Here is a 27,155-nt window from a genome sequence, read left to right as displayed (position 1 = left end):
TTTTAAATTAATAATTTGAAAGAGTCTTTTTTCTTGAATCGGCATAGAATCTTCTATGATCTTGTCAATTTTAATTAAGATCGAAAAATACAAATTTTAGGCAGTATACAACTTTTAATAGCCATCGGGCGTTGTCTATTGCACCAGGTGACATAAATTTTGGCCACAATTTTGTCATTTCGGTTGGTTGCTCTTTTTTCCTTCACAGAAAGATTTCTATGAATACCCGCAATAGTTCCTTTCCTTCCTTTTTCTCGCTGGTCTAACAAGAAAATTTTATCCTCTTCTCTTACGGAGTTTCTATTAAGAGTATCAGCATGGGATATATCAAAAAGGTCTTCGAGGGAGGAAACAAAAGGAGCTCTTTATTGAATTTAGTTTTTGATGTATGGGATTTCTTCTTTTTCAGAAGTCTTCATGGTTGAAAGATCTGTTCAAGTGTGCTTTGACAGTCTCGATGATGTTTAATTGGAATCCTAGCTCTGTCCCAAAATTTAGCAATCTCCAGGATGGTAATATTCGACGAATGTCGAATTTTCTATTGCAAATTGATGTGATTATGTAAAAATAGTCCAAGAGCATTCGCAGTGAAGGTAATTTGTTGCCAGTCAATTAAGTAATAACACCACTAATTAAATATAACTTTGTTTTAGATCTAGTGTTTTTTGTTTTAAAATTGTAATAATTAAAACAATACTTAATAATTCAGGACAAAAAGAGAGAATGAAAATAATTTGAAAAATTCTTTGTTTTAAGTACTTTACTTGCTATGTTCCAGACAGATTGGATGTTTTTGTTCATTGAACATAGACATTCGCCAGCCAAATCGAAAAACATTTCTATTTTTGAATGCTTTTTGCCCTTACGACTTTTTTTAATAAATAGTTGAATTTTTTCCAGAGTCTTATATACCTGCTTCTTGATTTAGTAGGTCTTATTCGTTTTATCTGGTATTCCGTGGTCCTCAGAATCAGTTTTTCTAACATTGCGAGTTTCCTTGGCCTACAATTATTTTTATTAGTGCCAGGATCAACACAGACATTTACAATTTCCTCTGTGCAACTACTTGTACTATTATAAAAATTGGTAGTTGTATTGGGTTGATTAGACTTATCAACACAGGGTTAAAAATTGTGATCTTGGTCTATCACTTTTTCCACAGTTTCCTCACTTTCTTGAGTTACAGACGCGTTCCGAGGGTCCTAAATGTACCCCTTTCCTGCGGAAGTCACTTTTAGGGTGAAGTAAATAGATTGCAGATCTTCAAATGTTGTTTGATCCCAATCACTGTGTATAACTTTTCCCAACTGTTTTATTAAAGATTTGGTCAGTTCGACCTCACCTCTAACACGAAGATATGCAATGATCTGAGCAAGTTCCTCATCGCCAATATTTCTTGTGAAGCAGCCGGGTAAGTCTTTTCTTGGCATATTATTCCTCTGTCATTTTCTCCACCTCTCTCCTGGAGGCTGGTAAGAGAGGTGTATCGTTCAAGATAACTTTTCGGACGTACTGTTCCGAAACTCTATCACTGAAATAGATCACCGCTCTTTTGGTGGTGTAGCGGTGACCGTCATATTTAGATAACAGTTTTGTGGTGCATAAGAGACGTATATAGTCTGTGTCCAGTATTTTTATTACCTCGTTCCACTCAACAAGGGAGATCTAATCACCATTTTTTCTTACAATGGTGATTTTTGTGGCATCCTTGGAACTTTCTGTATATATAAATTTACGCTTAGGCTTCGATTATAGAACTTTTTGATGCTCAGTAGAGTCCTACTTTGAATTTTGAGGCCTTTTAGAGATGAGTTTCGGTAAAATGACCCTCCCTCTCTCGTTTCTTACTTCGAGGGCCTTGATTTTCAGTTTTTTCATGTGCACAAAAACTGTTTTTCATTGAGTTAGGCTGTTTGACTAAAAGTTTGTTATTTTTGTTTTGAAGTTCTTTGGAACATTGTTCTCCCATCTTGGGATGGGCTCTTATCGTATTACCCCACTTTTTTTGTGTACTAATTTTGTTTTTTGTACTAATGATGGCAATTATTTTATGTTTAGTAAGCAAAGCATGTCGGTTCACGTTCTAGCGGTTCAAGAATCGGAACTGCTAAAACCGCTAGATCAATAAAGGCACAACCTTGCTCATTTCCGTTGTTTTGATATGACACAATGTCAGTTCAGGCCTCTACGAGTAAATATATACATTTAATGCTCTTCCATTTCCGTCTCTCAGATATCTTAGGACCGTATCCAGTGTGATTACGGTAAAAACATGATTACCTTCATCCACGACAAGTTACTTAAACGTACGAATTATACGCTTGAAGGTAGAGAAAAAAATTTAATACTAAAGATCGACAACATTTATTCGGCCCAAAGAGTAGAGTTTGTCATAGGAAAATTTATGGGACTACAAATAATCAAATTTCTTAAACTGTCCTAACCCTCATGATCAATTCAGCCTCGGGCCAATACATAGACGCTATTTACCTTATCTCAGTGGTAAAGTTAAGAGTGGAGTTCCAGTTTAATCAGTACAATCGCATCATGAGGACTCTTTGGGAAATAGGTGTCAATGTCTGTTGACAAATCAAATTATACGGAAAGGAAAATCAAACTTATAAAATGGTTTTATGGTTTACAATAACAGGAACGGTCTGTTGTTACCAATAAATAGTATGTATGGTACATACATCAATTGAATATATCTTCCTTTAAAATTACAAAATGATTCTAGCCTTTTGGAAAAAGTGCATAAGTGAATTCATCATCGTCTTATCAATCTGTGATGTCATATCAACAAAAATAATTTAGTGAATATAGTTAGTTGTACTTAAGTGAAAAAAAATAATCCTAAATCTTACCCTGAAAGTAGATCAATATTATATGCAAATTGAAAAAAGTATGGGAAAATAATAGCTTTCTCTAGAGGATCTATATAGCACAAAAAAATAATCTAAGTAAATACTCAGCTACCGCTAGCTATCATTATACCTTCAGCTCGAAATAAACTTTGTCCATAAATTAAATAAACTTATGTGGAAGTGAGATACATATATACATACATTGTACTTCCAATATTATATTTTTATCATTACATACGGAATAAAAACTATTTTTAACTAATGTAAAAAAAAATATGCTAAATGAATTTCGAAAGTAATATAAATTAAGTTTTAATTTGTCTGGGTATAAAATGAAATTGTTAAGTTAAAAGGATAAATATAGTTTAGGATAAGTTAATTAATTTATTAAGTTATGATCATGAGACATTATTACGAGTCGGTTAAATTTATCTATCAATGTTTGTAAATCATATTTTTAATCCTATCCAGTAGTTTTTGGTTTTTTTGAAGGTTATAGCAAAAAAAATCAAGTGCGGAATGACCATGTTAAAAAAATTGAAACCGAAAGTCACCATGATAACCCTAACAATTTGAATAATGTTTTGGAGGAGAGAAAGATTAATGCTCATGACGTTTCATTAGATCAGCTATAATCAGCTTTGACAAGAGAGGAAGAAATAAAGGATAAAAACAATGACATTTGCTAGTATTACTCTGATGTCGACCCCCATTCTACTCAGAGTCCAACAAAAACTTACAATTAAATCTCTGCAAACAAATCCTCAGGTTACGCTCCATCTTTTATGAGCATACACGAACGTTCCAGTAGGTTTGAATATAATTAATCTATTTAGGAAAGGATGTTCACTACTCAGGAATTAAATAATAATGACAACTGCCAAGGAATATAAAATTTGGTCTTTATAATACCAATTACAAATTAACAGGCCAGCTAAAAACATGCCAGAATTACATGTATGTTTAAACCAATAATATCTAAGCAAGTGGGAATGAGAAGTGACACGAAACCTCCTACGAACAAACTACTTCATCGGGTGAAGGAGGACGAAATAAAATGATTTAGCACTTTTTTGTGAAAACAGTTAAATTGTGATAAACTTTAGTAATCAAATTAATTACTTATAAGACAATAAGGGTGGTTTGGATGGATCTTTTTCACGCAACATCCGAATATATGGATCTGAGTCAACTTCTAGTACCATTGAACTCCTATCTGTTTATGGCATTGGGTTGTCCTTCATGTTCAGGGATCTCATCCCTTTAGAAAAGATTAATGTACCTTACTCGATGGATATCATCTCATTTAATAAAAGTTTCATTCATTATACAGATGGCTTTAACGTCAAAATTTGTTACTTCACCATCCATTGGTTTAAGTGCACATCTTTCCCATTACATCTTGTATGGAATCGTTGGTTATCGTTGGTTGGTTATTCTGATAATTAGGACTGCAAAGGTCATGAACGTAAATGGAAGGTCTCATTTTTGGGGAAGGGTATACTTATATTTAGATAAAATGAAGTTATTCTAAAATAAAATAAAAACATTAAATTAAAGCAGTCCCAATTTCTAATTCGTTTAAGTAACAATCCTTCCAAATAATTTTTTTTGATCCAAAACTATCGAATATGTTCAATTTGGGAATAACATTTCCGATATACTTCTTCTTAGATGAAAATAATGGGTATAATTCTAAAAGATATATATGCCATAAAATCTAATAAGTCGGGAAACAAAAAAAAAAGTGGAGCATGCATAACTTTTCAAAAATATGAAAGAACCTCATATCGGATATTGACTCATAATGTCGTCAAGAATTCTATAAAAAGGACTTATATCCTTAAGATACTTCCTCCACATATACTTGTTCAGATATGTCTGAATACGCTCTCTAGAGGTATTCATTACTCCTAACAGTCTGACCATACCCTTGAAATTACTCTCAAAAAGACTCAATCGTCTGAGTATGAGCTCCAGTTAATGGATTCATAAAGTTATACGTATGTACAACAGTAAAGTCTGCCATATCTAAATAATTCCAAAGGTTGCGATAGGCTACCCAATCGTCAGAAATGACAGTTGTTCTGGCTCAAAAGTAAAAACTTATTCGAGCAATTGTGATCGATAATATTATATCACAATTCAGTGATACTTAATTATACTATGTATTAAGACTTCATATAGGTAAGAAGCAAATAATGAAGTTTGAACAGAGAACATAATTATCGACTGTCAACTAAGCGTCAATATGATAAAATTTGATTTGTTCATATCTTTTAAATAAGAAACTTAATTTAAATTACATTATTAATAATAGACGTGTTTATTTGTTAGTTATTGCTTATTTACTATTATTGTATAGTTATTAGGTATATAAATATACAGTAAAAGCTCCTATGATTGTATAATCCTACTTATAAAGCTATTCCAATAATTATGATCGATAAAATCATCACAAAATCAAATAATAATTAATGTAATATAATAGTAAGAATTATTATTAGGTAACAAATTATTAAGTTTGAATAAGGAATTTGATGATAGCCTGTAAACTAAGGGTAAAAATACTTCAATTAGGCTTAGAATTCACTCTTATCCGAGTTCAACGATGTCCAAGAAGAAAAACACCAGTACGAGTTTACACACTACGACTCCCGTGCAAAGTATTCCTCAAAGTAATTATACTGTCATGATTCATGGTAGATAAAAGAAAAAGTCTTAATGCCTTCCATAATTAAATATGATTTCCTCCAGCCTCGTCCCTCAGTTAACAGATGGATTCCGAGATAACTCACCCCATTCCCTCTTCCGAATACTCCATAAGAGCCAAATTCACAATTTCTTCCACTCAATGACACTTTCTATCTTCTTTTGTGACCAGTCGAAGTGCCAATTAACGGAATAACTCGAAAAAGTGGAGATTCTTCTCCTCTTCATCAATTTATATATTTTTCACTTCACTTTGCGTTCCTCAAAAAAGTCGAGATCTTTCTAGATTTCCTCATATCCATATTCTTCACTTCCTGGTTCTACTCTTGACGTACCGAAGTTATTTCCTTATAAAAAAAAGTTGCGAGAATTGCATTTCAACTGTCCTCTGTCGCTGTCTCCAATTTCAAGATAGAAAGAGAAAGTATGAAGTAAACTTGTACAGGATACCCATTCCGATTCCATTATTACTTGAGGCCCTTCTGTAATTGGAAAAAGTATAAGACTATCCTGTAGCATGAATTTAATGTGGTCCTCTTTTACCTCCTATTATCTACATATATTATATGCATAATCACTCGATTTTGGAGCTCCACATCATTATTCAATGAATCAATTACAGATTACACTTGTTATATATCTTCATACCGATAGGTTTAGTAACATATGTATAAATGTTCCGTGTAGAGAGTTTAATCGAACTTTATTGCAGGTGAGGGACTTAAATCATTAAAACAAGTAACGAAACGCGACCGTTAGCCTGATGAGAAAGAATGGTGCAGCCTTACAATTTTAAAAGAGATTTTTAAGATTTGAAAAGATAGTGTAAAGTTATTTAAATTTATTGACTTCAGAAATAAGCTTAATTGCTTTTGATTTTTTTCTTTATACATTGAAAATACAATTTTAAAAAGCTATAATATATTTAAAACTTCTTCTTGGTTGTGTTTGATAGTTATCGTATACTAATAAATATATTTTATTTTTGATTTTTTACTATTATTATTTATAACAATACATAATTACTGCATAGTTTATATTTATGAACAAAAATTCAGCTTCATTTTCAAGCCAAATAACTGAAATTCCTTTTTGAACGCAATTCCGATAGAAACAAAATACCATCATCATGTCCTACAAGAGTTTTGGACAGAGCATCAAAATTATTAGCTCTTTTTCCACGTTGTGCTTCACTTCAATTGGACTAGAGAAAAAGTAATCAGATCTCTTATCCATAAAGTTAGTTTGTTGCCTAAAGAGCTGAGAGAGGTCAAGAACTTGCTAGCTTCGTCACACCAAGACTTAGCAGACAAGCTTGACAAGAAATATCTCTCTCCAATACTGCGCACAGAGACCCAAAAATGTCTTATAGGTGCTATGACCGTTGGGGGCTACTGGTTATGCTAAAAATTACAGCACCAACAGCGAAAATAAGTCAAGAGAGTATAGTTATGCCTGTTTTAATGTCTGCATCATATTACAATAACTGTAGAGGGTACACACTCGTGAAACACTTATGGCGTGAAGTAGAGATCCGAGGCTATTCTGTACTTGATATAACATAGTTCAGCTGAGAGTATAGGGTTACATATTATTATAACATAATCTTCCCATTTATCTATAGCCTTCATAAAAATGTGGATTTTATAAGGATTTGGATATTGCCTACGTAATTTCCTTTTATACAATTAACTGGAACATTCATAACCACATTTATGGACTAACATCTTTTAGTCGGATTGAATTAGAGATGAAGAGACTACTTCAGTATCGCTATTGCATGGTGAGTAGTTCAAAACATAATTTATATTTAATTCCTTCGTATCTCCTTAGATAAATGAATTATGATCACTGCGTTTCGTTGAAGTGGTCTACTTGCTCGAATTATCTGCCAATATTCTTGATCTTTGTTTCCAGTACCAAGTCTTGCCATGGAATTTTAAATAGTGTACTCGAAGTATCCCTACAGAGTATATAATCATATTATACTGGTAGCTCGTGATACATTTGATCGTATAATGTTTTAATATGCATGTATTCATAATAGATCCAGTAAATACTAAATAGAGATGTACGAGATATCCAAGTTAGTAAAAACTAAATAAAAACAGTATTGGCAGTAAACTAAAACCACTTAAGAAATAAATTAAAATTGACAAATGCCGATTTCTTGATTAAAATATTTATTTATTATCATTGGAGATTGATGAGTTGTAGATCTTGTACATAGTATGCAGGTTCTTTATGAGACGATTCTCTCCGATGGCGATACATGTATGATGTGAGTATCTTCCCATAAAAATAATTTGATAAAACTGATCCAGAAATAATCAGGTCTTCGATACTAATAAGTACATTATGAATGAGAAAGTTAATTAATCTGAAAATATAACAAAAACTAGATAGTAAATTATTTTTGATACTCATACAATGCAGCTCATTCTTACAACGTAACAACGGTTTGAGGCATACTTGATAATTCAATTTGAGCTCCTCAAAAAGGAAGTTAAGAGTTTTCATTAAGGTCCAAGTCAACCCATGATATCGTTCCCCTTATACTCAACAATTCAATTTCCATATTCCGGACCTTCTATGAGCATCTTCTAAAGAGTCAAATCTATTCCACATCATATTAACTCCTCTAAATTATCTTTCTAAACAATAACTAAACAGTCCCTCTAGCAGACAAAAAAACCTGTACATCATGACATTTTTCAGCTGTTCATATTTGGAGGTAAAGTAATTTTAAAGTTGTTTTGTAGTTGGTGCATGTATTAAGCGATCTTCACTTTAGACAAGTTTGGATTAAGTTAGTTTATTGTCATGGGGTTGAACAGGATTTAATGTACATCTTTATAAAGGTTGATATAATAAACTTTTTATTTGTGATTAAGACAAAACATCAACAAAAAAAATCTAAAAAATTATTAATTAGAACCTTGGTTTAGCTTCATATTAACAGGATTGTTACTTAGAAATTTGTTGATTGTTTAATCTTTACTGTTACCAATTATTTGATTTACCGAACTTTATAAATTTTTACCCTGGCATTTTCACTTTTAAAGGTGTTTACGTGTGAGTTCAAATTTTTTGGGTTATCTTCAAAGCAAGCGTATCTGTGGGAGTATCGCCGTACACAATACCCGTTCAGAAATAATTCTGAAGAACTTAAACTTTTTTTTTATAAAACCCAGGAGGCCACGACACAAAATTTTCAAGTTGGGTTTTACTGATAAAAATATATTCGGCTTTTCGGGTGTTTTAATTATTCATCTGGAATAAATTAGGTATTTTTAAATTTAATTTAAATAAACTAATATACATTATAAATAACATTATTTATTTGAATTTTTAGATCATTCGACAGACAAAAAAATGGACTATACACCACCAGCATTTTGTGTCCAAATACGCCTCCCCCCATGCGTCCGTAGAATGGACAGGCTCATACTTGTTGGTTATAAATGAAGAACTCTAGGGAAAGAGGCGTTAGGGGGAAAATAAACAATTCAATCTAAAAACAAGGAAGACTTTGTTCCTAAAACCGACCTATAATATCGTGTTATTGTAGTGACTTAGTCACCCTTATCTTCTCTTTTCACTAGGGGGGGGGGAGCCTTTTCAAACTGGCTGTGTGCCTGGAAGAACATGTAGCAGTTTCTAATTTTAAGCCAATCAGAATTGAGAACTACTAAATCCTACCTTCCTTACCTTGATTGTCCACTCTTTGCCTAGAGTCCTTTAGTTATACATATTTATATTCCGTTTCCAAAAGGAAAAAACAGAACAGAAATACAATTTTTAGTTGATCCCTCATTGTATATATATGCATATTGACCATTTTATCATTTTATGAATAATTTTGGCTATCATATAGAAATACAAATGTATAGCTACGCTTTTAATAAAATATTACTAAGCAATTTCATAATAAGATATCTAATGAAATACTAAGTTAGATTTAAATATTATGAATTATAAATAAATGCAATTCATTGAAAAAAGGGTGGAGAAATAATATGACAATGCTAGTTTGGGATTACGTAAGATATATTAGCAGTTGGTATGATTGTCTTATTTGGTTAACTACCAATTTTTTTTGTGTCTTCCCCCAAATTCTGCCCTTTACTGTGAACAGCTCGACTGCGATGAAACTGAAGTGGCCAGCATTGGTGAATAGGAGACATTAAGACATCATCAAGACAAGCCAGGCCACACATATCTTTGATGACAAAGCAAAATCTCCAGGTGCTCGAATAGGAATTTCTTATGCGTCCACCCTACAGTCAGAACCTATCACCAAGTGAATACCACCTCTTCTTGTCTATGTCCAACGCGTTCGGGAATACTAATTTCGAGATTATTATCTGTTATCCTTACTACCAACTCCACCTTTGTAAGGAATAGATTGCTTCTGGTGTATTGATCAATCAATTCCTTGGATTTTTTCAATATCTCATTCACGTTTTATTTCGTGTAACTGCAGTCATGGATCCCTGTTGAGTGTCTGTAGTTTCATGAAATTCAAAAAAGATTTCCTTCCCCTCCAGTTTTTTCTCTATCTTGGTCAACACTACTTTACATTGAGACTCCATTGACTTGGTGATGAAGAAGCGAGAGTGAATAACTTTTCCAGTAAAAATTTCTAGGAACTTAACAAAATTTGTATGATTCACGATGTGGAGTTGAATATTGCAGTAGATAATCATCTTGGTTACATCTGTAGTAAAATTGCAATGTTTAGAATTGGAATTAATTATGTGGCTTGTATACTCTTGTACCATAATTACAAAGACGGCATAAAAAAACCCTCAAATCCTTGTCGTTACTCCATACATTTTTATCACCATTATTATCGATCCAGGATTTAACATAAATAGTTATTAATACTTTATCTCAAACTTCATCACAATACAACTTTACATGCCTCTAAAACTTAATAAAATGATAAAAAAGTAGTTAGTAGTTAAAAGTTATTTATTTAGATATGATTATGAATTATTATATGTTTTCTCCCCAAGAATGAAAAATATTGATGAAAGCTTCTCTTACTGATCAGTTTACCAATTAAGAAAGCTGATCTCCTTTTTTAGGACATATAATATACATTAGGGAAACTGACCAAAAGCAAGGGAAATTCTTTGATGTTGCGACACCAGACGAGAGAAAAAAGATAGTTGATAGAAACAATCAAAAAAATTATACTTTCTGCTAAAAGCTCTATAAAATGCAACTATAAAAATTCTAAAAAATTAACGATTTTTTTTATTAACCTAACGGCATAGCTTTATTTATGACACATTTTATACACTAACATAGTTTATATTTTATAAAAAAAATTTAAGACCATATATCGATACATATTTGAAATTAAACCAATGTAGAACAATTAAAAATACTGTAAAAAATTCAAGCACAAAATTTAAATTATTTAATAAAGAAAACAAAAATAAATTAAGTCATCTGAGTCCCATTAACACTTTGCTATATAATTTGATAGAGGGTACAACACCCCGGAGGTTTATTTCTCCTTAGGACCTCTTTGCAAATATAATTTCCTCTGCCTTTATTATGATGGTATTAATAAAATAATCTTCATTTCCACTATAATAAGCTAAAAACTCATCACACCGGGCCTTGGCCTTCAATGTATTCAACAAAAACTGTGAAATTCTCCCATACAGAAGCTTCAATATCTCACACTGCCATGAGAGATGATCCGTCAGTTCAATAACTATATTTCAAAAAGGACAAAAGCCGATATCCGATACTTATAAAACTTTTAACCCACCTCCAGTGTTCCTGAAAGTAAGCAATACTTAAACCATTTTTAAGTGGCTGACAAATATTGTTTTTTATAGCTTTAATGCTATTGGCCGCATATCCTTTTATTTCTCTTCTCTCCAGGTATCCAAGAAAAGGGTTATAATTGTCTTTTTAAAACATCTTTTAATTTCAGAAGTAGACATCAAAGAAAGGTACTAGAGGTCTTTGGACACCTCTAAATTTCCCAAATTTTGCACGAAAATTATGTCCCGTCATCTAATTTATTAGTAGGTTAGAACCCAGGACATCTGCTGCAATTTCTGCAGAGATTGTTTCAACTTCCGTGAGGCTCAGCCGTTCTTTGATAGGTAGCTCTCAACCAAGAGATAACTCCAGCATTTGGGTAATATCTCTTGCTCCTTTGCATAGGTCTTTCATGCTCTTAGAATAGGAAGCAAGTAACTTATATATTCTCCCATACAAGGATTTTCTAACAAATAAAAATATTTTTCTTGAAAGAAAATTTTGACCAAAACTCTTTATTGTCCTACATTTTCCTTATCCAATAAAAATTCAAAACCTTCCACATCTCTGAGATACTCAATACAGATAAACTTACCGTATTTATTGGTCCGTGCAGCCTCTCATATGAAATATTCTTCTTTTTCTTTAGCTGGAAGAAGGAAAACTATATCTCATTCAATTTTTTTTTTGTCATCATATGGAGTGACCTTCATTACGTGAATTATTGTTGGGATGACGTAAATGTTCCATGCTTTAATATTGTCCGCATATTTAGGTGCATGCTAATGAAAAAGGATGTAGCACGTCCAATTTTCCCGACAATTCCTTTTTTATTTTTCTTACATCCTGAATTTCCCACCCAAGATCCAAGTACTTTAATTTCCATTGAAGTCTGGAAACTTGGCCAGACTTTTCTTATAATACCTTCATAAGGACTCAGTATTTCTGTCTTTCCATCATTAATATTTAATTCCGATGTGTATGAAAAATTTCTTAGAATACCATGACCCTTTTTAATGATCTTATAATATCCAAGGGTTTTCGACTTAAACCCAATGTTAGATCGAAAGCAAAACGGAGACATTTTGGATACGTTGGAATAGATGAGAAGCCTATTATTTTATTGTCTTTCTGAATATCTTGCATAATTTTGTGAGATGAACAAAATTGCAGAGACAGGGTAACCTAGTCTTACTCCTCTCTTATTCAAGAAGTAAGCTTCCTGATTTCCATATCTAATATGTGTGCGATACCTTGCTAGAGTAATTCCGACCATTCTCATAATTAGATCTCCGAATCCCTTCTTATACCGGTAGTTGCATAAATACGCGGACTAATTTTTAAACGCTTATATCTCGAGGTTCTGTAACCGGAAATTAAAAAAATCCAGCACAAGTAACTCGGTAAATCTTCTGGCTTTGTTATTGTTTTTCTTACTCGCATCAAACAAAGTCGTTTACGATGAATGACGAGGCCGAATGTCATATAGTTGCCCCTCTCCTCCACGCCGGTAGGTCTGTCAAGGAGATAATCAAGGACACTGGACTATCCAGGACTACTGTGTTCTAGGTCCAGAAGCTTGTCAAGGTGGGAAAAGATCTGAAGGAGGTTGTTCGGACCGGCAGACCAGGGAAAATCAATGTGGATGAGGTGAAGGAGGCCTTCATGGCCAATCCAAAGACTTCCATGACAAAGGTGGCTGAAGACATGAATGTTCATAAGGCCGCCATTTCCAGGGTTGTAAAATAAGTTGGTGGCCGATCTCTAAGGATGATTGAGAGGCCTTTATTGTCTCAACTTTAACGTGATAAGCGCCTAGAACGTTGCAAAGACATGCTGAATGATATTAAGCATGCCCCGGCTAGTTGCATCATCATTTTTTCAGATGAAAAGAATTTCACTGTTGATTTAGTGTTCAACAGGTCAAGTGACCGTGTGGTGGCCTTCAATGACAACAGGGACATGGGTGAGGAGCTTCGGACAACCACCACAGTCAAACATCCAGCATCTTTGATGATGTTTGGTGCCATTGAATCAAATGGGGCAAAAATGGATCTACTTTGGTTCAAAACTGGTTTCTGACTTAAATCAGAGGCCTACTTTGAGATTTTGAAGGACAAGGTCCTTCCATAGGCCCTCAAGATCTCTAATGGACCCCTTTATCTTCCAGCAGGATGGGCACCTGCCTATACCTCTGGAATGACTCAGGATTGGGTCGCTGCCAACATGCCATTTTGGAACAAAAACATTTGGCCACCTAAATCACCAGATTAGAATCCCCTTGACTACAGTGTGTGGTGGCAAATTGAAAATAAGGCCTGTGCTACCCGCCACCCAAATTTGGACTCATTGTAGGCCAGCGTCAATGAGCAATGGGCAGCCATTACATCATCAATGTGTGCAAGGCCTTCTGCAGGCCCTTGGAGGGTGTCATAGCAGCTGATGGCGGTTATATTCAGTAATTATATTAAATTTTATACCAGAATAAACTCTCTATTATATAATTCTCAAAAAAAATACGTCATGCGAATTTTATTACACATTTAATTATTTGCCACAAATAGTCTGCGTATTTATGCAATTACTGGTACAGTCTACCAATGATGTATTCGTGAGACACCATGTCGAACACTTTAGCGAAGTCTTATACCATTAATAAAATATTATACACCGTAAAGGGTCTACACCCTAAAAGATTGCATTATCCATATGTTTATTCTCCAAAAAGTCATATTGAGAGGGATTTAATAATACCCTTTATTATATTCGCCTACACATATGAAAATATCTTGTATGTGTTAATTTTTCTGCTGTCCCAGGTTCTTTTCTCATCATTGAAATTAGAACTATCCGTCCATACGATGCAAATTCAGGCAAATATCCTAGGGACATTAACTTTTCATAGAAAAAGAGCAAAACTGGAGTTCATAGTTCAATGTACTTTTTATAAAATTCAAATGTAAAGGCAGACTGACCAGGGTATTTATTAAGCTTGGCATTTTTCATAACATTCTTCAATTCTTTGCATGTCAAATATTTCTTCACTTGCTTTTTATCATCTTTTCCTATTCTAAAATTATCATCAGGTGAACTTAAGAGATAGTGCTCGTCATGGATCTTCTGCATTTGACTTCTTTCGTACATTCATAACATGAGTATAGCTAGGAGTAAAATTTTTCGATCTCTCTACATATGTACTCTGGATCATTCGATGCTATGCCATTCTTATCCAGTGGATAAATATTTTTAACTTCACTTCTGATTTTTTCTTGTCGCACACACTGCAATCTTGATTGTGATAGATCGTCTATGTTGTTCATTTTCATTCTGTGCATAAGATCCCTCTTTCTATATATTTGGTCCAACTTAACGTTTTTCTCTTCATCGCTGATTTGACTTTTAGAAAATAATTCAATATTGTCGAGGCACTCACACTTTCTTATAGACAAAATTAATCCCTTCCTTCTGCACATATTTTTGATTTTTTACAGCATTGATTGTACGACTAGAAATACATCCTTGCCGTGTTCTATCTTTAAATACGTCATGAATTATGTTTATAATGTTTTCGTTGACTCCAGGATCATCCATGATACTTGAATAAAGTATCCACTGTTTTCCATCTCTTGTGGTCAGACTTCTTGGCATCGATTACATTACATGATTTTATCGTATCTCTTAAGAATCCCTTCGTCAGAATTATATCTATTCTGGAAGAAACAGCTTCATAATTTTTGTCAATTGAGAAGAAAGTATGCCTCACGTTGTTCATCTCACATCCTACATCCATAAAATCAAAAGATCTAATAATTGAGGATAATATTTTTGTTGCGCAGGGATGAGGGATCAATAATCCCTTACTAGTGGTATCTATTTTCATTCTCAACTTTACGTTGAAATCTCCCCCAATTATTGTTGGTCTGTATGGAATAATTAACATAAGTTAATTTCTGAAAAATTCTGGATCATATACATTTGTTCCATATAGTCCAATGACTTCAAAGCTAGCGCCGGAATAATTGCATTGCCCCTTAATGAGATTCCTTTCAGTACAACGAAAGTTAATTTTTGGATTTAGGCTCAATTTTATAAGTAAAGTAACTCTACGTATTGGATTCCAGCTTGTTCCATCAAAAGAATAAAACGAGATATAATCTTGTAGGACTGAAAAATGGTTGTCAAAATTACATCTAGTGTCACAGAGTATTACAATATCGGGTAAATTTAAAAACTTTATAAATCTAATGACGGCATATTTACGAGTTAAGCTTGTAAGGAGTTGGCATTTAATTTTAAAATTAATATGGTCTTGCTTTTTTATGTTGCTTAAGGGGTTTGTATTGGGGTGTTCGAGGTAGGTTGGGATTTCGATATCGTTCTTTTCAGATCTGGATCTAAACAGCAGTATATTGTTTTTGTTATATTACTAAGAGAATTTCTAGTAATTTCAAATCACTTTCCTCAACTCTTTTAAATGTATTGATTTGTCTTAATTTTCATTTTTTTTTTCCTCTTGTGAATTCAAAATTTTCCTCTCCCTTTAATTTTTATACAATATAGTTTTTAATTCTCCATTCGGTCCTTCTACATCAGTGATGTATTCTTTCTTCAATTCTGTTAGCCGAGGTTGAGTATCAGTGGACTCATTAGTATATATGAAGGCATATCCATAACCATACTATGGTTGTCCTTTACCAATTTCGTCTTCTTTAAAACCAAAATGCAATGCTGCATAATAGACCGTTACAACTTTTAAGTTTATGTTGTTATAAACTCTTTCATTATTAACTTTAGTCAAAGGGATGACAAAAGCTTCCCATTTATAAGTTGAATTCAATTTTTTTTTTTTTTTTTGAAAAATCATTGATGTTTTTTCCCTCTTTTTATGCTTTAGTGTAAGACATTTTAACCTTGTTATGATTTTTGACAAAGAATGTTCATTTGAACATTTATCTGGAGGGCGATCCGTTGGACTTGTTTCCATTTGGAAAATTAAATAAATGAAAATCAAATCATAAATGACAATAAGTCTACCCGCCTACCGACTATCTACCTGTTCGGTAGAATAAAGTAGGAAGAGAAAAAAAAAAAAAAAAAAAGACGCTAGCCTTCCTTCTTCCTTATAAAATGAAATCCTTTGTTCTATCCCTATGTCAAGGAGTTTGGCTTCATAGGCCTTATTATCTTCTCTATTACAAATATGACAATAATTAAAAAAATCACGGTTATCTTACTTTTCCGATGGTGTGAAAAATTTCTCTTCCGAACACTTTTTAACCAACAGTAATATATAGTAGTCGTTTGTTAGTGAAAAAGTTCTTTTTTTAGAAAAACGCTTTTTTAAGACCACCACAGCATTCAATGCCAAGAAAAATGTTACCATACGTATTTCTTGAGCCTGAAGAACCTACATAAAAACATCAGGAAAATCCATGATTAGTTTAGTTGTGAATATAAATTTAACTAACTTGTTTAGAATTTTTTTGGTCTTGACGATGGCAATGACAGTGATTTTTCCTAACACTTAAATTGATTCTTGGCAAAAACAATTTTGCAATTCAGAAGAAATAATTTATTATAATATTTAACAATTTTAACAATTGGATTATGAATGATATCAAAGAAGATTATTTAATAAAAACGTGGCGATGGCTTGTGATCTGATAGATAAACAGCAGTTTATTGATTCATATTTATTTAGGTGGCCTCATTTTTTTTATTTAGTACCTTTTTAATTATTCAATTCATGTACGATGATAAAAAAAAAAATGAAAATTAGAGCCTTATTTTTTCTAGAAAACATGTGTTTGTTGAGTGTTGACTAGATAATTACAGTACACCGAACTTCATTATTATATTCTTTGCTTCAACTTTGTACTTGTATGTAATAATTCTTCAACGTTGACGTTATTTGTCAATACAATATAATATGTATATTATACATTAATATGTTGCTTTGATAAATTGAAGATATTTACTTTTGGATGGAATATTAAAAAGTTCATTAGTATAAATAAACAAAATAGAAATATGCATATATATAAGATAAATATTATGTTAAAACTATAAAAAGTAATAAATAATTAAAAGAATATAAAATCCTAGGCAAAGTCTAAATCTGTGTGTGTGTGTGTTTTTTTTTTTTGTACCTTTGCTATTTTTAAATATTTGTAAGTATGTAAATATTTTAATATAAGTCAATGCTAATCTTAAGGACAATGAATTAGTTATTGAAAAATTGTGTAATATAAAATGTTGAATTAGTAAAATATGAAGTTTTCGTTTTAAAGCCTCTAATACATATTTGTGTGGAAACACATCAGCACTTACTGAAATTGTTTCTTAAAATTTAAAAATGCTTTACTTTTTAAATTATTAAAGATTTAGAATTTGGAACTAAAATTTTCAACGTCGCTTTAATATTAGTCTTATTACCGTAAGCTACTTTTTATTGTATATTTTGTGATCCAAAGGAGCTTACCTCCTGAAATTTAGTACATAACTATTTTGAATTGTGACATTCCAAAAATGAAGTGAAAAGTAAAATATGTAAATTTCATATGACATCAATTTTGATTTAAAAAAAATATAAATTACACTTGCAAGTACTTGATCAAGTATTTAAAAAAAATGCCCACCTGATATGAATATGAAACTTTGCCAAAATGTTTGACATATGTAATTTAGATTACTTTTCTCCATAAATTTGGTCAATTTTACGTACAAGTTTATACTTTAAACTTATTTATGATTTAAATAAACCCACAAAAGAAAACTGAACTACAGTAATCTAAAATTTTGTTTAGAAGTATATTATAATTTATAGAATATCTCTTGTTTATTAAGTTAGGCATTGTTTTATAATAGTTTGAACTATTGTTCTTCCGCTGTTGTTGATACTGTTATCACAATGGCGTCGCTATTCCATTTTCAGGAATTTAAAGCCCCCCAAATATGTCTTCATTCCTGAAAACTATATAGTAAGTACATTAGTTTTCTAATGTGATGGTGGAAGAGGTCAGTATGAGAGCTGTAAACATTTTTTGATTATTTGCCACCCTTTTTGATGAATTTGGTGGTAGATGTTCCTGGCTAACCTTGGCCACAAATCACGATAAATCCCCTTGTTATGGAATTTCCGGAACTTTAAAAAGATTGGTAGCATGAGCTAGTCTGCAACTACCATTCAAAGATCAAATACTTGACCCAATTAGTATATTCAACTTCTCTCGAGATGAAATAGCAAGTGTAATGTCGTTTATCTTCATAAAATTGATACGGATTAATTGCAAGAAAATATGCAGAAGCGGTATGAAGATACAAAGACCGTTCTATGTACAAGGAACTTTCAATATTTTCAGACAATCTTTGCTAGCAAGAGACTTACTGAAGAATTTAAGTTATATACTAAGCTTGATTTTACTTATCCACCTCTAGTTGTCTCAGTAAAATTATCACAACTTCTGGTTAGACTTACGACAATATGGCATGGATGTTCGGGTTACAAATAAAGATGAAGAAAACAAAGACATAACTATTAAGTTTTTCCATCCTTATAGCCCATCTCCTTCTTATTTGACCACCTTTTTTTAATTGGTAATCTGACTAGTAATAGAAGCTCTCATTAATATTTTTCATTCTTGAGGGGAAACATATAATAATTAATCATACATAAATGAATCTATGAAAATACCAAAATCCATGTAGGTGGTGGAGTAGCCCCACTGTCTTTGAGTTTTTCATCTCCCCGAACCCTTGACCGATGGATGCAACCTTTAAATGTTGGAACAGGATTTCATCCTCATACGAAGACCTACCTGAAGCGCAGAGCCTAAGACCTGAATGAACGAGAGCGTGTGGTAATCCTCCTTCTCGATGAAGTTTATTGTGCTCATCAATATTACTCATTTTCATTCGGACTCTATACTTAAGATCACTTTTCCAATACATCGGGTCTAACTTGGTTTTTTTTCGTCGTCAGTAAGAATGCTCTTAGAAATAGATCCGATTTTGTTAATGTATTCCCTCTCTCTTTTCTTCTCCACAAAACTTTTAACCCATGTAACATTGATTGTACAAGTAGAAACACATCCCCCCTCATACTGCAGCTTTTGGGAAACATCCTGAACTATGCTTAAAGGTCCTTCCTTGACTTTGGGATCCTGCATGATGCTCGAGTTAATTATCCACTGCTTTTTTATTTTAAAGTTCCTTTACCTAGAGTTTTAATACTAAAAGAATTGCCTTATGACCTGAAAGTTTAGCATCTACTACGTCATAAGAATCAATTGCATCTCCTACAAACCCCTTCATCAGGAATAAGCCGATTCTTGAGATACTGGCTTAGTTCTTGTCAATAGAAAAGAAGGCGTGCATTAAGTTGTTCATGTTGCATCCGACGTTTTTAAAGTTTTTAAAACCGAAGGATGTAATAATTGACTACCGTACTTTTGTGGATTGAGAATGGGAGTTTTCTGCCTTGCTTCTTGTGCCTTTGGTCTTTTTTAGTTTCACGTTAAAATCTCCTCCTATAATTATTGGCCTATGTTAGACAATGTGCAGAAGCTTATCCTAGTAGAAATCTGAGTTGTCAGTATTTGACCCATATAGACCAATCAAAGTTAACAACTAGGTAATAAAACTGTGCTTTTTATGAGATTTCCCTTTGCTCCAGGATATTGAACGTTTCAAGTTTTGTATAGAGTTTACATTCAAGGAAAGGATTCATATGGCCGTTCTTTTTTGTGTTTTTTTGATACAGATGTACACAGAGACGATCGTGAACTAGATAATACTTTTATTGGATTAGATCCTGATCTAGACAAACCAGCAATGTGGGTACAAAACAGAGTTTCTTGGGGCTTCTGAATCAGACAGTCTTCTCAGATGTCTTTCAGTTTGTCCTGCGCTTGCCTTAGTAGCAGGCGTAAGGTTCTGATGTCACTTGCTCTAGTCCTGGCGAGGATGTTGGCATAAACTCCAAGAGTGATTTGAGATTTTTTTACTTCTTTGCCGTCACAAGCAGTAATGCTACCATGGTTGTTGTTTTCTTATTCAAGAGTGGGACTCTCACTGCAATTTGTAACATCCATTCCTTCTTTCATCATATCCATTACTCTCCCATTTGATTGAGACCCGTTTAATCAATTTTCAGAGCCGATACAGATTCGTATTCCTTGATTTGTAATCGTTTTCCGTTACAATTTACACGGGCATGTACAAACTGGAAATAGTTTTGGCACCTTAACTTCACTAAGTTTCCATTTACAGGTATTATTTGTGGTATAGTGTGAGGGTCGCCCTTAACTTCGAGTATAAAATTCGAACTTATATATATCTTTTTTTTGGGTAGTTTTTTCTAATTTGTTGTGAATATAAATCAGTATCTAATGTTTTATTTTTAAAACCGTTGGAAATTATAAGAGGATCAGAAATCAAATAATATATAATTTTAGTTGAATTAAATTTTGTTTCTGTTATACCGATATACACCATGAGTTTCTAATACTATTTTTCGATAAAAGTTACTATCTCAACGTGCTCCATCGATGAACAAGCTGTAAAAAAGGAACACATTGCAAACATTGGAATTTATGTTACAACTAAAGCATCATTTACTATGGTATAAAATTAATGCCAAGAGTTGCATACTTTTTTTAACTGTATAAAAATATTCACGTATCAGTATCACTTTACACACTGAGTGCTAAAAGATGAATGTATTGTCAACCGAACCTTTTCTACCCCTAATATTATCTTATGTGAATGAAAAGTGGTAGACAATATACAAAGTTACATTTTCAGCGTTTTGATAGGCTATTCAATTTAAAACCTTGATCAGCAAGACTTGTCGTTTACTAAAGATACGTGGTCTACATACATATGATTACCTTCTTATACAAAGATTTAATATACAATTGAAGTATTTATAATTATATTTGAAACCTTCCAACGCATATTATTTTAAAAAATACTCGGAAAACCATCTTTTGAACATTGCTAAGGTCCTATTCGGAATAATGGCTTATTTACTTTACTTATTTTTAAATAAAAAAAATTCTGAAGAGGAAAAGATAACTTAAGAAACTTGATTTTACGTAGTGATTTTTTGGCAAATAAATGAATAAGTAACATCTGAAAAGAATAAATCTAGAGCCTAGCTACGTACAGCATTTATGAAACGGTAACCTATAATTTCAGAAACTAATGCATATGCAATAGAAAAACAAATGGCAGCAGAAATATGAAATAGTGCCAACAAGTGTATTAAATACTACTCCATTGATAAAACTTTCATATTATCATATAATTTTTAGAGAGATCAGTAGACAATTACTTCAGACTCAAGATGAAGCTGTTATGGATATTCCTTGTTTTTACTACAATTTTTGTGCATGAGCAATGTTCAGCACGTATGTATTAGTTATTATTTTATAAATGATAAAATTTGATTACTTTACAGTATATGAAAAAAGAGTTGAACTGCTTCCAACCTCATTATTTATGGAAACTCTAAATCTTTTCCATCGGTTATTTAACCTTAATTAATTGAGTCTTTTTTTATTATTTTTGTATTTTACCAATTAAATATTCTTATGATTTGACTTTTACTTTCCAGAACAACATTGATTTAGAGCTAATAGAACATAATATTTTTAAAATTATAAATGGTATTGCCTCTTTGTTTTTTTGCAATGAGTAGATTGAGTAAAAAGTAAAATAAAGTTTAAATAAGTAAAATTGCCTTTTTCAATGAAATATCTACATATAATATCCCACTATTTAAAAAAAAAGGGATGTAGGTAATTGGACAATTATCATCTAACTTTAGGTATTTTTTTATTTTGAAAAAGGTACTGTGATGATCATTATGTGGCTAAAGTACCAGTTTTAATACTGGAAAATATTTTTTTTAAATTTTAAGTACTTCAAATCGCCAATTTTACTTAATCTAAGTATGTCATTGACGACCTTATACACAAATTGAGTCCTCTATGGACATCAATGATTTTGTTCCACGGAGTCAAAGTATACAAAACAATATACAATACTTCATACTAGACAAATACATTTTCTATATACGCCATACTCCTATCATATATTTACAAAATTTATCTTGTGCCTACACTGCACAAGGCCCAACATGATTTTGAATTATATTCTTCTCTTGAATTTATGTACGTTGGTAATGAATTATATTGAGGACATTTTACAATATCTTAAATTTCTCCTCAAGTTATGAATTTTTATAATATATATCAACTGATCCATAAGAATTAATTTTTAATTAACCAAATGATAAAAGCCATAGAAACAACAATCCAAAAATAATAAAACTCCAAATACATGACTTAATCTTAACAAAAAATTGGTAAAAATAATAATGCAATCGTGAAATAAATTATGCTTTATTGACATTTCAATCTTTCTCATTCTCTATTCCTAATTATTTTTTTAAATAAAACAAATTAATTTATTTTTGTTTAAATCAAATAAAGTTCTATGTAAATCTGCATTTACATGTATAGAATTTGTCTTTTTTTATCAACACAGTAACAATTGATGATATATTATACTTTATATTGTATTACTTAGTTTATTGGTATGAACAATAAGAGCAATAAATCTATACTGAAAAAAGTTGAGAACCTCTAGGTTAGACTCACAATAATAGTTAATGAAATATTAGTCTCAATAACTATTTAATATCTAACTAATACTTATTGTGTTAAACTTTACATATAAAGACCGATTTATGTACATTAGGTGAGTTTAATTTTCAACTTTTTTGGCTAGTGCAAAAAAATTGCTTTGCTGTTTGAAAATAATCATTACAAAATTTCATTTTGTACGATTTCATCTTCAGGTGGCACATTTTGTTCAAAGTTTTGAAAACATTTACTAATTTTTTTTATATACACATTTACCAGATTTTTTAAACTTTAAATTTTGTTAAAAATGCTAGATATTTATAAAGTCCCAAAATAATATTTACGATATTTTTTTAGAAGGCCTTTTATCTTGCAAAAATATTTAAATTTCTACCAAATTTTGATGATTCGCGTATAAGGCGCATTACTTTTAATACTTTCCAATGAATAGTTTAATTACTACCCCTTTCAAAATTTAAAAATCAAACCAGTCTCATATACATCAATACACTTAACAGTGATAATGACGGATGAAGAGGTACTTTGCATAAGAATTAGCTATATGTGTGCAGTCATTATGCACTTATTTTAACCTATGTACCTTTTAACTTTACAACGTTTGATATAGAAATATCTTCGATGTAATTGTCTGAACTTCAAGTATTACTCCATAAAAGAAATAAATAGCCATTTCTGAAACGGTAAACAGGAGTAGATGATTATATCAAACTTTAGATGGCAAATTTTATAAGATTTCTATGAACAAAAATTGCATAATTAAATTTAAAAAAATTCTACTAATTTTAATATACAAAATTTATTTAAAAATTTAATTTAATGATCAAAGAGAAAGTTGGTGCCGTCTCACCAAAAGTGACATCACCCTTAAAATCACCCAAAACAACAACTACAACAACCACAACCACTACTACAACCACAATAACAACCTCAACGACGACGACAACCACAACGACCACGTCAACCACTACGACCACGACAACCACTACTACTACAACGACAACCACAACAATGACTACTTCTTCAACAACAACAAAACCATGTAAGAATCTAACATAATCATAATCACCCGAAATATAATAATCATTCATTAATAAACTTAATCTTAGTGTGTTCTTCAACCAACGGTCAAAAATGTGTTTTCCCCTTTAAGTACAAAGGAGAAACTTATGATAAATGTACAACTGCTGAAAATGGAGGTATACCATGGTGTGCTAATTCCGTATATGCAAGTTTAGAGGCCAATGGTTATGGAAATTGTGGTTCTGATTGTGAAAGTAATTATTATAATTATCACTTTTATTTGCTATTCATTTATTAACTATATTATTATTTATAACTAATCAGCTGAACCAACTCCATCGCCCACAAGTAAGCAACATTCATTAAACTGTATAATATATTATTATTCATCACTTTCTACCATTTCCAGCATGTCAAACTTCAACTGGAAAGGCGTGTGTTTTCCCATTTGTATACTCTGGTCAAACATACGAAAATTGTACAACAGTTGATAATGGTGGAACTCAATGGTGTGCCACTTCTGTTGATGCCAATAAGAATTATCAAGGCTATGGAAATTGTGTTGAGTCCACATGCAAGGGTATTATTATAATTTGAAACAAGGACACATGAAAACAATTATAATACAATAATTTTGAACTTTAGTTTGTTCTTCAACCAATGGTCAAAAATGTGTTTTCCCCTTTAAGTACAAAGGAGAAACTTATGATAAATGTACAACTGCTGAAAATGGAGGTATACCATGGTGTGCTAATTCCGTATATGCAAGTTTAGAGGCCAATGGTTATGGAAATTGTGGTTCTGATTGTGAAAGTAATTATTATAATTCTCACTTTTATTTGCTGTTCATCTATTAACTATATTATTATTTATAACCAATCAGCTGAGCCAACTCCATCCCCCACAAGTAAGCAACATTCATTAAACTGTATAATATATTATTATTCATCACTTTCTACCATTTCCAGTATGCCAAACTTCAACTGGAAAGGCATGTATTTTCCCATTTGTATACTCTGGTCAAAGATACGAAAATTGTACAACAGTTGATAATGGTGGAACTAAATGGTGTGCCACTTCTGTTGATGCCAATAAGAATTATCAAGGCTATGGAAACTGTAATGTAGCCTTGTGTAGTTAATTGAGGATATTCAAATCAAAAGTTACAACAATAATTATATCATTTTATTTCTTATAGGAGTAGCAACCATAGTGGAGAATAAATCTGATTAATTGTGTTTTTTTTCTACCTTAATGTATCATATAAATAAATTTGTTTTTTTCATTGGTGTCGAATTAAAATTAATTTTTGAAGCATGTACATGTATTTTTGTTTCTTTTTGCATACATATATATTACATCTAATAAGTCTTATTACAAACAAACTTTCGCATATTGCTAAAAATGATTGTGCGAGTTATTGATGTAGAAGTACGGATGTGGTCAAATATTGTCGCTTTATCATTATTATTTTTAATCTTAAATTTTTGCAATTTTAGAGCTTTTTAATATTTACATCTCGTAAAAAAAATAAACTATACGAAAAACTTTATTTTTAGTATATAAGTATTGAATTTTATTTTAAATTCAAATCATATCATTCAACCAGAATTTTTAATTATCTTATTTGTAAAGAAAAAAAATTGAATTATCTTATTTTTCTTATATTTAATTAGAAATTATTTGGATGGTAGGGCAATAGGAATTTTAAGTACTCATGTTATACATGAGCTGGAGCTACATTTTTAAATATTTGAATAAACTTAATTTACTTTAAATTACATTCAATAGTTTTTTTTTATTATAGAAATATCTGGAATACATTTTAAATATCAAGTGAATCTCATTGATTCCAAAAATAGTCTAATAATTGGACTTAGGGGTTTGAGCAATTTTTTGCAAAAATGAGCAAAAAAAAGGGCTAAAATTATGAAAAATAAGCACCCAAAATGTCAAAAAGGCCAAACTGGAGCTGGAAGAGGTAAAGAAATCTGTTCAGGGCAATCCCCTTAAGTCCATGATGACCCGTGCAAAAGATATCGGGGATTTACTCCAGACTATTCAGAGAGCTATCGAAGAAGTGGGTAGAAAGACCCTTTTGAGTATAAAGAACCCACCTTTGAAACCAGCAATGAAAGAAACCCATCTCTGCCCCTGCAAGACACTTTTGAATGAGTCTTTTGAACTATTTTTTGACACTTTGATCCCCCCTTCAGTCCTGATACCAACCACCTCGTCTATACCTTTTGGGTTCATGTCGAGGGAAAGCCTGTGGTGTTCATCATCCAAACACTGCGATCCTCAAAACCACTGTCAGCCAGCACTGAGATGCTATTACAGAGGATTTATTCTGCAGTAGTTTCCTGGCCTTCCACCACCGCCTGGAAGCCATCATTGCCACTAAGGCGACTAAATTAATTATTAAAAGAGCTCAGACATACATATATTTATATTATTTATTTTGTTGAAATTCTATTGTTAATTAATACATTAAATCTTGTTGAAGTTTAAAATTCAAAGTGTTTAGATTTGAATTGGCCACTCGGTATAAAAGACTAAAACTGATAAGTTCGGTCTTTGAGGACGTCACTCATCTTTATGTCTTCTTTATTTTAATCAGTTCTAGTTCTGATAGTCCGAAGGACCGACAGTCTTAAAAGGATCGGTCGTAAGGCTGGACTAAATAAATAAAGACTGACTCTAAACTACGAGTGTGTGTCTTTTAAACCTTTAGGCTATGTGTACACGTGTGTTCATACTAATATAAAGTGAGCTCAAAGAATCAGATTTTATAGAAAAAAGTGTAGATTTTAAAGAAAATTCCTAGTATCTGATGGGCTTCCAAAATATAATAAAAGGGATCAGGCCTAGTCTCTACATGGATATAATTTTGACAATGAAGCAAATCTATGTAGATAAATTACAAGAGCTCCATAAAAAAAAAAAAAAAGACAACCTCCTGGATGAGAATAAAATCCAAGATGATATTTCAGCAATAATGGGGGAATATCATAAATTAATAGATGGAAAACTTATTGGTAGACACACATTAAAAAAAAAAAAATACCTAGAGTAAATGTATGGAAATAACTGCACA

At 31.9% G+C, this 27,155-nt stretch overlaps 1 protein-coding gene across 1 annotated transcript in view; it reads left to right on the top strand.

The window, feature by feature from the left end:
- LOC121122944 (uncharacterized) overlaps positions 1–27,155 on the top strand; it is a 91,071-nt gene that overhangs the window by 52,425 nt on the left and 11,491 nt on the right. Inside the window, exons 13-15 of the mRNA XM_071890751.1 lie at positions 24,145–24,312; positions 24,383–24,406; positions 24,468–24,638. Coding sequence (XP_071746852.1) covers positions 24,145–24,312; positions 24,383–24,406; positions 24,468–24,638 — 363 coding nt within the window. The remainder of the gene's footprint in view (positions 1–24,144; positions 24,313–24,382; positions 24,407–24,467; positions 24,639–27,155) is intronic.

The sequence above is a fragment of the Lepeophtheirus salmonis genome, chromosome 8 (assembly GCF_016086655.4).
Source record: "Lepeophtheirus salmonis chromosome 8, UVic_Lsal_1.4, whole genome shotgun sequence".
Taxonomy (NCBI): Eukaryota; Metazoa; Arthropoda; class Copepoda; order Siphonostomatoida; family Caligidae; genus Lepeophtheirus; species Lepeophtheirus salmonis.
This window is presented reverse-complemented; position numbering and strand designations above follow the sequence as displayed.